We start from the raw sequence: 18,232 nt of genomic DNA on the forward strand, positions 1-18,232 counted from the left end.
CGTTAAAAACAAAACCTTATAAATTATAAAATTCTATATTTAAATATTCTGATTCCTAAATTAGTTCCAGCATAAACATTTATATACAGTACCTATAGACCTAATTCATACAGAGTTAATGTACAACATTGAGAATTAGCAGACGAAAAAAAACAAATGTTTTAAAGTTAAGGTTATTAAACTTTTTGATAACCTACTTTGCTATTGATTAATTAATACCAGTGTCAACATAATGAGCGAAATTGTAGAATTAGTTTCAAATTAATTTGACCCATATGTACTAAGGATAAATGAAACTCTAAAAAATAAACATAGTAAGTACTTTTAGAGAAAAAACTGCATTAGTGGTTGATAATAGGTAATGATAAGGAGCATGGAATTTAAATGGTTCTATTCTTAAAAGATAAGCTGTTAGATAAGAAACCTCCATAAGCCATATAAATTTTGTCCTAACGAGCTGAATCAGGAACTTTGCTATCGTGAATATTAAGTTGAACATAAATATGTTTACAGCAGGGTAATTCTACTAACAAATCGTCTCTATATCGTAATCGAATCGTAATCTAGCCGTTACAGTTTAATCAATGACTGTACTATAGTCACAGCTATGAGGAAAATAATGGGAATCGAAGCGTCACTTAAATAAATACGAGCGAGTTAGCGAACCGCCTCGGGTTCGCGCGGGTGCTATGATACTGAAAATACTAAAGAATTTGTTTATTTACTATATCACATTACAAACTACTTAAATTATCAGTGTTTCTATACTATATTGTCCATGTATTATATACAAAAACCTTCTCGAATCACTCTATCTATTAAAAAAAATCTCATCAAAATCCGTTGCGTATTTTGAAAGATTTTAGCTTACAGCGGGACATAAGGACAGACAAAGCAACTTTGTTTTATACTATGTAGTGATAATTGATCAACCAATCAGAGGATCAATCGTAAAAGAATCAAGAGCATATAATTGCCGTTAGTAGAATTAGCCCCGGCTCTATTTAAGATTACACGCGTAACGAAAATGTAAACACTTTAAAACGCGCCATTACTAATCATGGCGTCGCGTTTGAAACACGAAAATACATTTACGAAATGCAAGTACATTTCGTCTCGTACATCCCGCAATCATCGGTTAAGAAGCACACGTTCTAACCACTGGGTCATCTCGGCTCTTATTATTATTCACATTAATTCACAATAATTTAATAAGTGTTATATACTTAGTAAAGATTAACATTATATATTAATTCTCTTGTGTACGAATTTGTTCATAGATCAGATGAGGTTTTTCATGCACTATGGACAAATAGAGTGCATAAATAGAGTGCTATCACTTCACTCCCATATATTTATGGGTCAGCAATCTGATACCAGAAAGAGATGACATTACCAACATATTTACGTACTTAGCACGCAGAGAAACGCAGAAATAAAACACGTTTTGCAAATTACTGTCCATCAAACCGTGAACTCGTTTCATTGAAACCACTATCGTTATTAATGACCTATTTAAATATATTGGGCATAATAACATTTGACCTTGGGATGCAGTGTAATGTACCTTAGAAAAAAAAGGTTAATCAAAATAGGGAATTATGTATGTTCATATATTATTAAGGAAGAATATCCAAGGAAAGGTACCACGCAGTTATCATACCTACCAAGAAACAGCAATACTTATTATATCTTGCTTTCTTACAGCATTATTCACTATGGTTTGTGGCAACCACATATTTGTCCGTAAGATGTTATTATATAAAATAAAAAACATAATATTAAACAAATCATAATATATGTACAAGAACGCACCGCTGACGCACGTAATAATGTTAAATAAAAATATATTTACATAATTAATATTAGTGAAGACGTCAGAAAAGATTTTTGACTTATTGTTAAATGTTTACAGCGAACGGTTATTACGATAGTGAATCAATACGATAACATGGAAAACTAAAAAAAATACTTTACTTTAAGACAGTAGATCAGACGTAAAAGAAGATCCAGAAATTGTATCAGGAATAGCTGATCAAGAACAAGATAAGTCGAAGCCACAATCGGGATTTCAACTAACCTAACTAGTTATGATCTGCGGTTTTATCCACATGAGAGGCTGAGAGGGGAAGTGTCTTTCTTTCTTTTTTTTTAATCTTATTTATTTTCGAACTTTTGAGGGTCTTTCTGACAATATGTTCGCAAAATTTTATCAAGATCGGTAGGGGATTGAAAGCAAAATAAATAAAGTCACTTTTATATAGATATTAGCTATGCTCAATCGTGGATGTCATATAACTTGAAATGCTGTAATTATATATGTACTAGTTTTTGCCGCTGCTTCGTTGGCGTTTTAAGAGTTAGTCATTAGGCTTTAAGAGCGAAAAGGCCTACACTTCCTTGGGGCTTAAGTTTTCTTCATACCAAATTTTATCAAATTCAATTCAGTGGCTTAGCAGTAAAAGGGCAACAGAGAGACAGGCAGAATTAATTTCCTTAATACTATAGACATTGGGATATCATAAAAATAATCATCATTTAATTTGTAACACAATGACCTACTGCATTTAATAGTAGTAAACTTATAAATGAAAATATTGGAATAAATCAAACATTGAAGATTATTGAATGAGATCCTAAAAAAATTGTTTTCATTTTACGAACAATTTTTGGCTTAATTATTTCTCATGACCTTGAAACAAACTACAGTCTACAACTGTTGACATAAGTAATTTCTATACAAATGTTCATTCCATAGCGTAAATAATAATAATAAACAGTCTTTAATATAGCGAATATGAAACGTCGAACGATTTCTTCAGAATAAGACGTTTGTCACCTAATAATTTCTAAAGCCTTTTTGTTGAAATTTAGGAAAGTCTTTATAAATTAAATGCATGGATTTATTTACCTTGTTGTATCCCTGTGTGACTTCCGGTTTAGGCGCGGTATCGAAAAGATTCAGACGTGAATTTTGAAAGAAATCAGAACTCGAATTTTCGCGAGTGAATAATTCCGCCGTCGAACTCTCCCTGTTTAAAGTCGGACGGGCCTTTACAAATGGGTTGTTCCTTGCGTTCTTAGCGTGTTTCATCCAATTGAATTTGTTCACAGCTTCCGGAGCAGGAGACGGTGTAGGGTTTTCTTCGGACGCGGAACTGGATGTTGGCGAATCGGGGATAGATGCCATAGTCGTATTTGAGCCAGCTCAAATTTTGTATTTAAATTTAATTTTATGATTTATTTTTATTAATGTATACACACTATTGTGATTAGGCTGTTTTGTTTCTTTGGTTGTGATGTTTCCAATCGAAGGAATGGTGTCTCTAATTATAAAACATTTTTAATCTTACTCACATATCTAAGTTCACTTACATTGATAATTCACAATAATTTAGATCACATTATTGATGCTATATTTTAAATTATTAATATTGGCGCGAAAATTATTCGACAACAATTTTTTTTTATTTAATAATTATTATCACGATTAGTTATTTAAATTTTCTATATTTATGTTAATTTCTATGTCAATGATCGAGTTAATGCTAAATTGTTACACGTCCGTGCGCGTTTAAAAACGACGCGATACTGTAATGAGATAGATTCTCAACGACCGCGGCGCGTGCGCATTTTACATATACAATAAAACATTTCAGCCAAGTATCGAGATAAATTTATATCATGTATTGCTAGCTGACCCCCATATCGTTACAATTTATCAGTAACCTTCGAGGGCCGAAATATTTCCGCCATTTTTGGTACATGATATATTCATGAATTGAATTGAGTTAAATTTAAATATATTTTATTTATTTGTATATATTTTTTACTCATTATGAATGAATCAATATGTCGCGCAAACTCTTGCAAATCAAAATATTATGTCATAAACATTTTAGACGAAATAGTTTTGGAGTGGATGTTGAAATGACAAAATTTGGAAATTACTAAAGTCGTTTAAAGGTACAAAAAACACCAGGTATAAATACCTCACTGCTGGGATGAGGCCTCTTCTTTATTTTGAGGATCTCTTAACAATAGACGTTTAAGATACATGAAATTAAAGTTTATAATCCAAAAAAACATCCGTAAAAGGGTAAAAAAATTCGCCTCTATTTAATCAAAGTTGAATAAGTGATTAAGATAATCTTACAAGGCACAAGATTGTACAGTACTAGTAGTTGCCCGCGGCTTCGCTCGCGTTTTAAGGTGTTTTTGTCACGTGTCAGTAAAAAAAGTAGCCTATTTATTTCTTGGAGTTCATGTTTGCTTCATACGAAATTTCATGAAATTCGGTTCAGCGGTTTGTTCGTGAAAGTGCTTCAGACATACTAAGTTACTTTTACATTTATTATAATGATATATATAGATTTGTACTCTGAGGTCCCGGGTTCGATTCCTGGCCGAGTCGATGTAGATTACCATTAGTTTTCTATGTTGTTTTGGGTCTGGGTGTTTGTGGTACCGTGGTTACTTCTGATTTCCATAACACAAGTGCTTCAGCTACTTACATTGGAATCAGAGTAATGTATGTGATGTTGTCTCATATTTATTTATTACTAGCTTTTACCCGCGACTTCGTTCGCGTGGACTTAAGATTCGTCCCATCTAGTCAAGTAATCGCTTAAAATCGCTTCGTAAATAAGCCATTATTTCTCGTACAAAGTAAAGGATAAAAAATGTGTTTTTTTACGACCTCACATTAGAAACCTCAAAAATTTTAGCCTATGTGTTATTCTGATGTATAAGCTATATTGTGGTAAAGTTTCATTCAAATCCATTCAGTAGTTTTTACGTGAAAGAGTAACAAACATCCATACATCCATACATACAAACTTTCGCCATTATAATAGTAGTAGGATTATTTATTTATAAGTGGGTTCTATATCCACGTAAGTGGGTTCATTACAGACAATAAAGATACACAACGCTCATACACAGTAGTCGTACTTTAATAAGACGTTCAGGATTTTCTCGCTTTTATCTATAATAATATTTAAAATGTGAAAGTAGCTCTGTCTGTCTGTATATCTGTGTGCCTGTCGCTCCTTCACGAAAAAAACGCTGAACTGAATTTGATGAAATTTCGTGTGAAGCAAGCTTGAAATCCAAAAAAGGACATAGGCTACATTTTTGCCTGACACGTGACAACGAACACCTTAAAAAGGCGAGCGAAGCCGAGAGGGACCACTAGTCTACCTATCTATATATATATATATATATATATATATAAACATCAGAGATCGAATCATCTGTAGTGTTTGCATTTATTCATCCATTCATTCATTCGTACAAGTATTCGTTCTGTCATTCGTTCGACAGTCTCATTCGCACCACGTGAATAATACGAGAGCCACTGGCGAGAGTAGACGTGTTGGTAGTCTGTCCATTAAGTGCGTGTACGAGCCTGTGCGAAGCCCCATACAAGAACATATTATACATCATCCTTAAAATAAATACAATTTTAGATTTTGCATATTAAAATTATATTGGTACCCACTTTCATGGCTCATCATCATCATCAGCCCTTTTTTGTCCACTGCTGGACATAGGTCTCTCCAAGTGCACGCCACTGTGGTCTTTCTCCGGCTACTAGCATCCAGCTCCTGACTGCCGCCTTGCGTAAATCGTCACTCCACCGTGCCTAAGGACGTCCTACACTACGTTTGCCGAGACGCGGTCTCCACTCTAGAACACGTTTCATGGCTCATAGCTGCCGCCAATAAGAATAGTATGTCAAAGTGAAATATGTGACCATTAAAAGTTTTTCCTTATCGCCATAAACTGACTTTATCCTTATGTAAGCTTATAATTATATACCATAATTTGTAGTCAAGGATATCATCATAATTATGATAATTTCGAAGAAATTATTTAAACCTGCTTTACCTTACACATCGCCTCAAAATGTCAAGCAAAGGTTGTTACGCCGTGAATTTGTAATTTACTGGTGACGATATTGTCCGAAATTTTATCATTATATTTAATCCAATTATAGTTGTACCAAATAAAATCTAAATATACCTCATTTATTCATTAAGAGCTGAGATGGTTACAACGCGTGCATCTTCGGTTTAAAAACCAGGCAAGCATCACTATATACGCTTAATGTGTGCTCATAATTCATCTCGTGCTCGGCGGTGAAGGAAAACATCGTGAAGAAACCTGCATGTGTCTAATTTCGTCGAAATTCTGCAACATGTGCATTCCACCAACCCGCATTGGAACAGCGTGGTGGAATATGTTCCAAACGCTATCCTTAATGGGAGAGGAGGCCTTAGCCCAGCAGTTGAAAATTTACAGGCTGTTACTTTACTTTTACTTTATTTATTGATATATAATTTGTGTATTCTTTATTTACATTTACTTTACTAATAAATTAATATTATTTTATTTATTATTACAGCACCACCCACCTCATATTCTGACCTAACCTAACCTACACCATTGGATGGCCGGAAGTAATCGCTATGTTGCGATAAGGTCGCCAAAATTATACGATTGTTTTATTAAGGTCAAATCTATGTTGTATTTATTTTAATTTATCTATGTAAGCACTTACTTAATTCAAGAAGGCTCTTGCGAAAAAACAACGAATTCTTTACACATTCTTATTTTTTTTCGTTAATAGCATATTTACATTGGTCAGAGTTGAGTGTCAGACTATTTTGTCCTCTACGGCACTAATAATAAGGTGCCTCGGTATTGGGATATATCTGTAAACCAACGTCGCCTTCAAGCAGTTTCTGGATACCGAGAGGACGCTTCGTGGGGTTACCTTTTAGAGACAGGAGAAATGTAGCTAGTAAACGGGTCATTTTCTTCTCCATCTCTTAGCCTCTTTCTATATATGCCTGTTTCAAAAAAACCGCAATCAACGAGCACCGCTAACAAAAGTACGTTCATTTCATATAGTCCTTAAAGTTTGTCATGTTTTCTCTCCAAACATAGATAGATATCTGGCATTAAAATACCCTATCTGGAATTTCATTTATAAAAGGTGTATTTCTTACCATGTAGCTTGTAATTCTAGAGACCCAACATTGCGTCAATGTCAGGCCATTATCTGATTACGGAACCGTGAATCACCCGACTTTACCATTGTTGCTTCGCTATCAAAACAAATATTACGTGTCCTTGTTGCTACTTTATGAATTACAAAACGGATTACAGTATATTCGTTATAATTTTGAACGAACGACGTAGACGAAGGCTATAAAAAGGAATGGAAACAAAGCACTAAGGCAATATTAAAAGGAAACATATCATGCGCAAGTTCAAGGGCTTTACGTTCTTTTAGAATTCGGTTACTAAAAATTTTGGAAACATGGACCGTTTGTTGATCTGACACGGGTTATCAAGTAAGACTTATGAATTTGCAACCGAAAGAACGAAGCCACATCTCACAAGAGCCGAGATGGCCCAATTCAAACGCATGCATCCGATAATTGCGGGTTCAAACCCAGGCAAGCATCACTGAATACTCAAGTGCTTAATTTGTGTTTATAATTTATCTCATGCTCGGCGGTGAAGAAAACATTGTGAGGAAACTTGCATGTGACTAATTTCCTAAAACTTCTGCCACATGTGTATTCCACAAACCCGCATTGGAATCGCGTAGAGGAATATGCTCCAAACCTTCTCCACAAAGGGAGAGGAGGCTTTAGCCCAACAGTGGGAAATTTACAAACTTACAATTGTTGCAATAATTTTTTTTTCAATGTCACAAGGCACTGTACCATAATGCCATTAGATACGATAAGTATTTCAGTGTTCTTCTAACAATCATTACATGAATTTTAAGACCTATAAATTTCTGAATGGTATACCTATTTGGGACACGTCACGTATATTGTAGTTGTTCTTTTTCTTTATTTTTTTTTCGATTCGTTACTTTTTTATTGTTCATTTTATTTCTTTTTTTTTGTGTAAATGATAAGTTATTAGTACTTAAGTTATTTTTTTTTATTATTATTTTTACTTTTTATTTTGTACCAATTGACATCTTGTCCCAAATAAAAGTGTTCTTTCTTTCTTTCTTAAAATGTGTATGTTTCAGTGACCACACGATTTCAGTTTTTTTTTTTCAATCAATGAACATTTTGTACGTTGAAACTGACATGGTTGTTTATAAATAAGTATTGTGCCATCGTCTCCATAATCAGATACATGTATTGCGAGCTACATCTGTTGTGGATTGAGTACAACGATGGCCTTATTGAATCAATTATTGTTATATGGTAAGCATACATGTATTTCTTTTTATAAAAGCAGACATTGGAATATTGCAAGTAGTTTCGATTCTTAATTAACGTCGAAGAATATAAGAGAAACTTTTTTTAAGAGAACCTTCTTCGTGATTTGAAAAAGTGATGAAACGAAAATTGTTCCACGATTAGAGACAAATAAAAATTAATTAACAAGTTTACCACGCAGCTATTTTTTTTAATAGTTAGGGGAACTGCCAAATTGCCTAACTGTTAGGAATCAACAATAAACATTGGCACAATGATTAATTTTATTAAAAACTTATTATCTCTTACAACTCCAATGCGCCACCAACCTTGGAACCAATATTATATAGGGAAACAAATCTAATCAAAATATACCTTACTCAAATAGGCTTTTACAAGAACTTTTGTGCCGTTAACAACTATAACAATATTTAGTGAAGCTATCACCGGTTCGGAAAGTAGATTCAAAGGAGAAGAACCGACAAGAAACACAGTAGTAGTTAATCTGAACACAACAAGTCTAAATGCTATTTGTATTAGAATATACGTTAAGTGGTATCTATTAAAACAGACTTGCATAAAGTCTGATTAAACGTCAGTCTATTCATTAGATTAATTGAGGTGATTACGGGTTCAAACCCAGGCAAGCACCACTGAATATTCATGTAGTTAATTTGTGTTTATAATTCATCTCGTTCTCGGCTGTAAAGGAAAACATCGTGAAGAAACCTGCATGTGTCTAATTTTATAGAAATTCTGCCACGTGTGTATTCCCTCATTGGAAGAGCGTGGTGGAATATGTTCCAAACCTTCTCCTCAAAGGGAGAAGAGGCCTTAGCCCGGCAGTGGGAAATTTATATACAGGCTGTTGTTGTTGTTGTATGTAGTATTCATTAATAATAAAAATATGTTAATTTGTTAAAGAATGTTCTGTATTTTCATTTTGTAAATGAAATCATTGATAACAGAAAGATTGGATCTGTTTAGTACCCATCTATATATGTATATAATATCCGCAATATAATGTTAATGTTATGTAACAGCGTAAGCGACACTATATACAATACAAAATTTCGAAGTTTCTATTTATATTTATTATTCTTGTGTGTTAGTTGTATGTATTGTTGTCATTTCATCTCAATGTGAGTCTGGTATCATAGACTGGGCAGTTTCGAAACAGCCTATAAAAAATCAAAAATTGACTAAATTGAATAAAAACTGCTATTTTTTTTTCTCTGTTTATTTTCATGACAGGATAATTACCGAACCGGTCATGGTGTTAATTTGTCCATCAATAAGTCATACTTTTACATCAAATAAAGAAATTTGAATCGATTTAATTTATTCATGTGCTTATATGGATAGGTATTTATTATTTACTACTAGTTAATGCCCGCGGCTTAGCTCGTGTTTAGACGTTTGGTTATCTTGTGATAGGCAAAAAAAAAGATGTCCTTTCTTGGAGTTTAAATTTGCTTAATACCAAATTACATAAAATTTATTTCAGTGGTAGTGAAAAAGCGAAAGACAGAAAGACAGAGAGTTACGTTGAGTTAGATAATACAGAATAGTAAATATTTTGAAACGTCATCAATATCAATGTCGTATCTGATCTGTATTTGTTATAACCTCGAGACAATTCGCCGAAATAATCAAATAAATGATACGAATAAACAAAATTTCCGTCTGAACCGTTTTTTAAGGAAACACAAAACTTTAACAGCATATTTTTTGACATATTGATAATATCACTTATGAAATCGTTTTAGCATTGGGTTCAACTTCCAGTCAGGTGACCCTTAACGCACGAGACCGACCCATTGACGTAAGTATACGTCATCGTTCACGGCAGATGGGTTTACATGTACCTACGAAGGTGATATTTACGAATGGTTAAAAAACATTACGATAATTGTTTCATTGGATACTGAACTTTGAAACTCGTTTTGATTGGCTTATATTTGTGAAATGCAGATTAACTAAACGTTTGATTAGCGAAATGTGAGAGCATTCACGTTTGATGGTAAATGAATCTTGGATTGACAACTTGTGAATTGACAATTTACAAGATTGTATTAAACTAGCCGCGCCCGCAACTCCGCTTGCTTTTGAATTTAAGAAAAAGGTTGTTGGTCTAACCTAAGTCACTCTGTATTACATCAGCTATCTGTCAGTGAAATTTCCGTCAATATCGGTCCAACCGTTTCAGAGATAAGCCGGAACAAACAGACAGACGTATATATACAATAAATAAAAAGGTTTTTTATTTAATACTAGCTGCGCCCGCGACCTTGTAAACGTTCAAATTTAACTAAAATATATATTATTGTAGCCTAAGTTACTCCTTGTTATATTAGTTATCTGCCAGTGAAAGTGCCGTCATAATTAGTCCAGCCATTCCAGAGATTAGCCGAAACAAACAGATAGATAAAATTTTAACAAAAAGAAAAACCGACTTCAAACAAAACACTATTTTAAAACAAATAAAAATGTACTAAAAAGTAATAAAAATAATTGCATATTTAACATATTTTTTAGAGTCCTCCTAGGTAAAATGAAATGAAAAATATTAGACAACTTAAAAGTCGATTTACGATTATATAACGTAGTTATAGTTATTGTTATATTTGGAGCCGGTGTCAGCCACGGGCACACGCTTCAACAATCAAAATAAAGAAGCGATACGAGCCTCTTGATTGACCCAGTATAATATTGTATAAAAGGTAATTTGTAAGAACCATATTTCTTAAAGTATTCTGGTATTGTTTTTAGATAGATATAGTATAGGGTTCGCTGACACCGACTCCAAATATAGCAATAATTATAACTACATTATATAATCGTAAATCAACTTTTAAGTAGTCTAATATTTTTCATTTCATTTTACCTAGGAGGACTCTAAAAAAATATGTTAAATATGCAATTATTTTTATTACTTTTTAGTACATTTTTATTTGTTTTAAAATAGTGTTTTGTTTGAAGTCGGTTTTTCTTTTTGTTAAAATTTTATTTATTTTTTGATTTTAAGTGAAGCTGATGTAGACTAACATTTTTTTCTTAATATGGATAGATTAAGCGTGCGGTTTATATGAGTCGGAAACTACTTCGGGGACAGTTTCAAAAGAAACTTTCGAATAAAGCAAAAATAGACTTTCGAAAATACGGCTTTAATACGTCATGCGGCATAAACTACAAGGTACCACCCTCGAAAGAGCTGTAATCGACCTCAGTAAAAAATCTTTGCAAAATACTATTCGTATACTATGTCGTACATCATATGACATTACATCATATACACAAAATTTGATTAAAGACACTAAATAATTCTGCCCCAAATCGCACCCTAACTGTAAGCCGTTTAGGAGTTCCGTCAATACATAGTATATAAAACAAAGCCGCTTTCTCTGTCCCTACGTTCCCTATCTTTAAAACTACGCAACGGATTTTGATGCGGTTTTTTTTAATAGATAGTGTAATTCAAGGGGAAGGTTTGTGTATATAATACATGAACAATATAGTAAAGAAACACTGACAATTTTAGAAGTTTGCAATGTGATGTCGTAAATAAACAAAGTCTTTAGTATATGTAGTATCAGTAATCAGTATTGACCCCATGAGAAGTCGGGGCGGGTCGCTAGTTGATTATAATATTCGATTATGACAATTACATGAACATAACCACGTTCCGGAAGGTGATTCAAATATCCAAGTAACCCATAAATAAAAGATTCGACCGAGTATTGCTAACGTGCTCCTCAGAATTGTTCCGTTCCCTCCCGTTCCCTTAATTTGTCATGGATCCTGTGCTCAGAACCTTACCAAACTTTCACCAAAATACTTTATAATAAAAAAAGAATCATCAAAATGGTGCCAACCAATTTTGAGTTATTCACCTATTTATCGCGCACATACATAATGCAAATTTAAGACGTATGTCGTTTTCATACGGATACCATCATCGGAAAAAAATAAAATTAAAATGGGACCCCACGGGAAGCACTACCTTTCAAACAAAAAAAAAATTATCAAAATCGGTCCACCCAGTAAAAAGTTATGAGATAAACATAAAAAAAAAAAAATAAATACAGACGAATTGATAACCTCCTCCTTTTTGAAGTCGGTTGAAAAATAGACAAAAATTGTATAAAATGTTATTTTTGTATATGTACAGTGTATGTATACATATGCATTGAGTAAAAAGGGCTATTTTAATATTACAAACACACTCCAATTTTATTATATGAATAGATAAAGATATCAATTAATTAAGAACGCTTTACTAACCGTGTACACACAATATATAAGAACTATTAGAAAATCGCGTGGAAAACGTAATTCTAATGTTTCTATAGAGTTCAAATAAACGTGTAACTGTGCAGATATATATAACGTTGTTGTAAATAAGTTAACCGTGCACTAATATAATTATGGCGTGTGCTGTCCGCTACATTGGATATTACACGTATAGTGACGTCAAGCTGAGCGGGGCAGAATACGTTTAGGACAGTTCTATAAATTCCTACGACATATGTTGAAATGTATTCATAAGTGTTTATGATACGTAGCAATATAATTGTTTATAATGACTATACAACAAAAACAACAGCCTATAAATTTCTCACTGCTCGACTAAGGCCTCCTCTCCCTTTAAGGAGAAGGTTTGGAACATATTCCACCACGATATTCCAATGCGGGTTGTTGGAATACACATGTGGCAGAATTTCTATTAAATTAGACACAATCATGTTTCTTCACGATGTTTTCTTTCACCGCTGAGCACAAGATGAATTATAAACACAAATTAAGAACATGGATATTCAGTTTGGGTTTGAACCCGCAATCATCGGTTAAGATGCACGCGTTCTACAGGGTGACTACTTTTCAACAGCGTGGTGGAATATGTTCCAAAACCCTCTCCTTAATGGGAGAGGAGGCCTTAGCCCAGCAGTGGGTAATTTACAAGCTGTTACTTTACTTTACAGTCATCATAAGTGCATCTTTTATTAAATTGTTCTTTGAATTCTTCTTCTTGCGTCTACCAAACATACCCATTTTGGTAGACTGAAGAAAACTTTTTCCGTAAATCCTCTTTATAGAGGATGGGTATTCCGAACAGTTATCCTATCGCCATTACCTCGCAATACGAACAGAGGACGTAAGTCTGTCTGGTCAGTGACCTCTAAGCGGTTTACTTGAGAAGGCATCTGTTATCAATGGTTGATCTGTTGTTGTCTGGCTCTCAGATAAATACAATGTCTCCAAATTTACTTTTAATTATTTATTATTTTGAAGTCTTTGGTGATTGAAACGACGTCAAACATCTTTACGAAGGTCAATAGTTTGAGTTAACTTGAATAATATGCATTTATTACAGGCTAATAAGCACAATACTGTTGTTTAGCGGTGGAATATCTGATGAGTGGGTGGTACCAACCCAGGCGGGCTTGCACAAAGCCCTACCACCAAGTGAACCAAGTACCTACAACCTCTATCATTGTTGTGCATTGTACGAATACTAGCATCAAAAACTTTAGAAAAGTTGATTATCTAAGTGTTAGATGATATTGAAATTACAGTTTTTGCCTTCACACCATGGCGGCGGGTGTTTTAGTTCACATGATATATAATATTCTTTATTAAGAATTATATACAGTAACTAGTTTTAGTTCATATTTGTATATATTTAAGTATTTTATGTTACTATGTAATGACGTATGATGGCGTATTGATATATCGTTGGGATTTTCACAAATCCTTATTTTATACTCATTTTTAATTTATAATAACGTTGTAAATAAGTTGATCCGAGATGGCCCAGTGATTAGAACGCGTGCATCTTAATCGATGATTGCCGGTTCAAACCCAGGCAAGCACCACAGAACGTGTGCTAAATTTGTGTTTATAATTCATCTCAATATATTCCAAAATTTCTGTTATTTAAAACATTACCTACCCTAAATACGCGTGTATACATTTGATCGAGTTTAGTAGCTTAATGTTAATATTTTTTTAATTTTCATCGTAAAATATAGGATTAGTGATGGTTACACAACTTTTAATTTCCGTCTAATCTTGTAAAATATTGCCTGAAATATGATGTGATCATTTAATGATAAATATTGCCAATCATATTTGATTATTTAAATAAGCACTGTAAGGGCAATACTCTCTCTTTTTTTTCGTTTGCTTCATTACTGAAGGCCGTGCTTGTCCTGAAATGCTTTTACCGAAGTGTCGACTAGCTTCCTCCACACCACTCTATCCATGGCTATCATCAGGGTAGTCGGAATATTGAGTCTCGTTATATTTCGAATCTGGTCGGACTAGCGGGTAGATATTCGACCGTGAGATCTCTTGCCTTCGATTTTCCCTACTACAACCAGTTTATCCAGACTGTCTGGTTGTCTCCGGGCAATGTAACAACAACAGCCTGTAAATTCCCACTGCTGGGCTAAAGGCCTCCTCTCCCTTTGAGGAGAAGGTTTGGATTCAAATGTGGTTTGGATTCAAAAAGGTTCCAATGCGGGTTGGAACAGCGTGGTGGCAATATGACCAAAATATCTTAGAGCTCGTTAGTAACATATAGTGGATAGTCTGGTAGTTATCAAAGGGCAATACACCGATTGTCAATTGTTTTAATAACACACTAGTAGTCGCCGGGGGATTCGCTCGCGTTTTCGTGTGTTGGTTGTCACGTGTCGGGCAAAAAAGTAGCCTATGTCCTTTCTTAGAATTCAAGTTTGCTTCATACCAAATTTCATCAAATTCGGTTCAACGGTTTACTCGTAAAAGAACGACAGACAGACAGAGCTAACATTTACAATATTAAATAATAATAAAGATTAATTTAAGAAGTTGGACGAGATAATCTATGTGTATCGTGAGATGGCTGTAAAATAATAATATTTTAATGGACTAAAATAATTAATTTCCATGTTTCAAATGAGGATTGCACTATAAAAAATCATTAATTGTTTCATAATTCATAAATATTTAATGTTACATAATTTAAAACTGCTCCTGACTAAAATTAACACGCAATATTACGTGCAACAGATTTGATTAATTGCAGCTATTATTTATGTAGGCGTTAGTGATTACATCTTAAACTGTATATTAAAATATTTCATCGAATCATTATATTTCTCTCATTAAAAGTAGGACAATAGGCAGCAATTGTTTTCGTTCGACGACTGTTTTAAGTGGTACTTAAATAAAAAGTCGTGCATGGTGGCAATTTCAAATTCAAATTGAAAATAAAAAAATATTGTTGTAAATTAGAATCATCAATTTTCTTCATAGTTGATGTATGGGGTCTGAATCACTTAATGGATGTATCAAATAATTATGGCATAAATGTGGCAACAAACCTCACAAATGTGTTACGATGGGGTTTTCATTATTGTCATGTGTGCAGAGTTACCAATATATCTAGGTAAGTTAAAAATTATCACGCAATTAATAACATTATTTGATATAATATTAGACTTAAGGGCATAAAATCTTGTAGTATAATTTTATATGCCATGTCGAGTTAGCCTGAGAGTGGCATCCATGTTAATTTAAATTTAATTATATAACGTATTTATTAGGTTCTTCTTAAGTAGCCAGGTAGCCTTCCTAATAAAATAAATAAATACATGATGATTTTAATTTTTATGCCCTTCTTCCATTTAATAGCTCTCCGTACCGTCTTCTCACAGGTGTTAGAGCAGTGTGTATGAACAACAAAAACTAACGTATACTTACGTATATATAAGTCACTTGCCTAAGGAAACTCTTTGGGAATGCTTTTAGTGGAATGGTTTTTCGCATGTAAAAGAATTCACAAAAATGCTTGGCACCAGTTTTTAAAGTCGTTTTGGTCACATTTGGTTTTATTAAACCAAAAAAGCTATGGAGTAACACCAATAATTTTCTCTGCATATATAATAGAAAGAACAAAGAATATAACTTACCATGTGGTAACGAATGTGCGTGCCTCCGGAACGAACCCCTTCATTGAGTTGTATGGAGCTCACACTGCCCGCATCATCATCCATAAACCCTGTCTTCTTGTAACGAGCCATCTGAACAAAAAACAAAATCTCAGAAAACTCAGATAATAGGGACTCCAAAAAAATATTACTAGGACAGAAGACAATTATAATATATATTAAGAAAACGTGAAAAATAGTTTAGGTTAACCTGATTTGGACTATTGTATCGTTCGTCCGTCAAAAGGATGTATTTGTGGTACAGTTAAAAATATTTGCACTTTTTGGATAATAAGTGCAAATACAGAAAAATAAAGCCAATCAGTTTTAAAGTACTCAAAGGTGTGAATACTCTATTTTTAAGGATTACTTAGGCATCCTTATAGGATGAAACACTAATCCGCCACAAAAATGGAGTACGACCGTAACCGTGAATGGCAATTTTTCATACCGTCCTGCCACTGAATATTTAAGTCAAAATCAAATAAATATTATTTTCCCGACCGCTGCCTTTAAAGAAAGAGAAGAGATCCCAAGGCTCTCAGTAGTTTCAGCTTAATACGCCAGCGAATTCTTTTATTTTGACACAGGTATCCTCAAAAACGAATGTGACGTACGTAAAACAAAAGAAGCTTTCGTGTCTTTCTGTCTTAGTAGAACGATAAGATAGACCAAAGACATTGTTAAAGACTCCAAAATAATTTGAGGATGGTGATTGAAGAACAGACGAATTAAGGCTTGGATAATGAATTTTAATTGCATTGAATTTAAAATGCCAACGAAATTTTTTAAAATTACATTCCTTACAATGTTTCTTACAATTATAAATATATGTTTAATTTATAGGTAGATAGGTGGAAGGTAAATAGCCTTCTGGTTCTAAGTTGTTCAAACTCAAACTCAAACTCAAATATCTTTATTCAACATAGAAGCATTACACTTTCTTATTGATGGACAATTGAAACACTACCACCGGTTCGGAAAGAAAATACCCTAACCTGAGAAGAACCGGCGAAAGAAACTCAGCGGGTTTTTTTTTTTTTTGTTTGTCTTATGTATTATGTAAATAAACAAATTAATATGAGATGAAATAGCCAGGAGGCGATCGTATCATTCCCAAGGTGTGCTATCGATCATAAACTCATTAATTGTATAATAACCTTTTACACACAAGCGTTCCTTAATAATTTTTTTAAATTTGGCAACAGAGGCATTTTGAACGCTTTCTGGGATCCTGTTGTAAAACCGTATACATTGCCCCACAAAGGAGTTACTGACTCTACGCAGTCGAGTAACAGGAGTAACAAGTTTGTGTTTGTTCCTTGTACCAATGTTATGAGTATCACATTTTCTCATGAAATCATTAATATTTTTTCGTACATACATAACATTAGAGAATATATATTGAGAAGCAACAGTCAATATCTTGATTTCTTTAAATTTATTCCTTAACGATTCTTTAGCTCCTAGGTTGTAGATTGCGCGAATAGCCCTCTTCTGTAGCACAAATATGGTATGGATAGCGGCTGCATTGCCCCACAGCACAATACCGTATGACATTATACTATGAAAGTAGCTGAAATATACTAAGCGAGCCGTATCAACATCGGTACATAATCTAATTTTTTTGACCGCGAATGCCGCAGAACTCAGTCTACTCGCCAATCCGTCAATATGAGGGCCCCATTGCAACTTGGCATCAACAGTAAGGCCAAGAAACTCAGCAGAATCAATTGGATCCATCGATTCCCCATTGATGAGTACATCGGCTTTTACATTTTGTACATTTGGCGTACTAAATTTCACAATTTTAGTTTTATTATTATTTAGTTTAAGATTATTTACGCTAAACCAATGTACTATATCAGCTATAGCATTGTTTACGTCGTCGTACTGTACCTGTTTTCTATTAATTTTAAAAACTAAGGAGGTGTCATCAGCAAACAATACTATATCATGTTTGTTCCCAACAAGAAAGGGCAAGTCATTTATATATGTGAGAAACAGAAAAGGTCCAAG

At 33.6% G+C, this 18,232-nt stretch overlaps 1 protein-coding gene across 2 annotated transcripts in view; it reads right to left on the reverse strand.

Moving 5' to 3' along the window:
* Positions 1-18,232, reverse strand: part of LOC124540478 (endothelin-converting enzyme homolog) — a 74,417-nt gene that overhangs the window by 36,165 nt on the left and 20,020 nt on the right. Inside the window, exon 2 of one of the 2 annotated variants that reach the window (XM_047118083.1) lies at positions 16,196-16,306. In XM_047118083.1, the coding sequence (XP_046974039.1) occupies positions 16,196-16,306 (111 nt within the window). Of the gene's footprint in view, positions 1-2,911; positions 3,500-16,195; positions 16,307-18,232 lie in introns of those variants that run through there. The other variant, XM_047118082.1, reaches the window with a different exon arrangement.

Source organism: Vanessa cardui, chromosome 25 (assembly GCF_905220365.1).
Source record: "Vanessa cardui chromosome 25, ilVanCard2.1, whole genome shotgun sequence".
In the NCBI taxonomy this organism is placed as follows: Eukaryota; Metazoa; Arthropoda; class Insecta; order Lepidoptera; family Nymphalidae; genus Vanessa; species Vanessa cardui.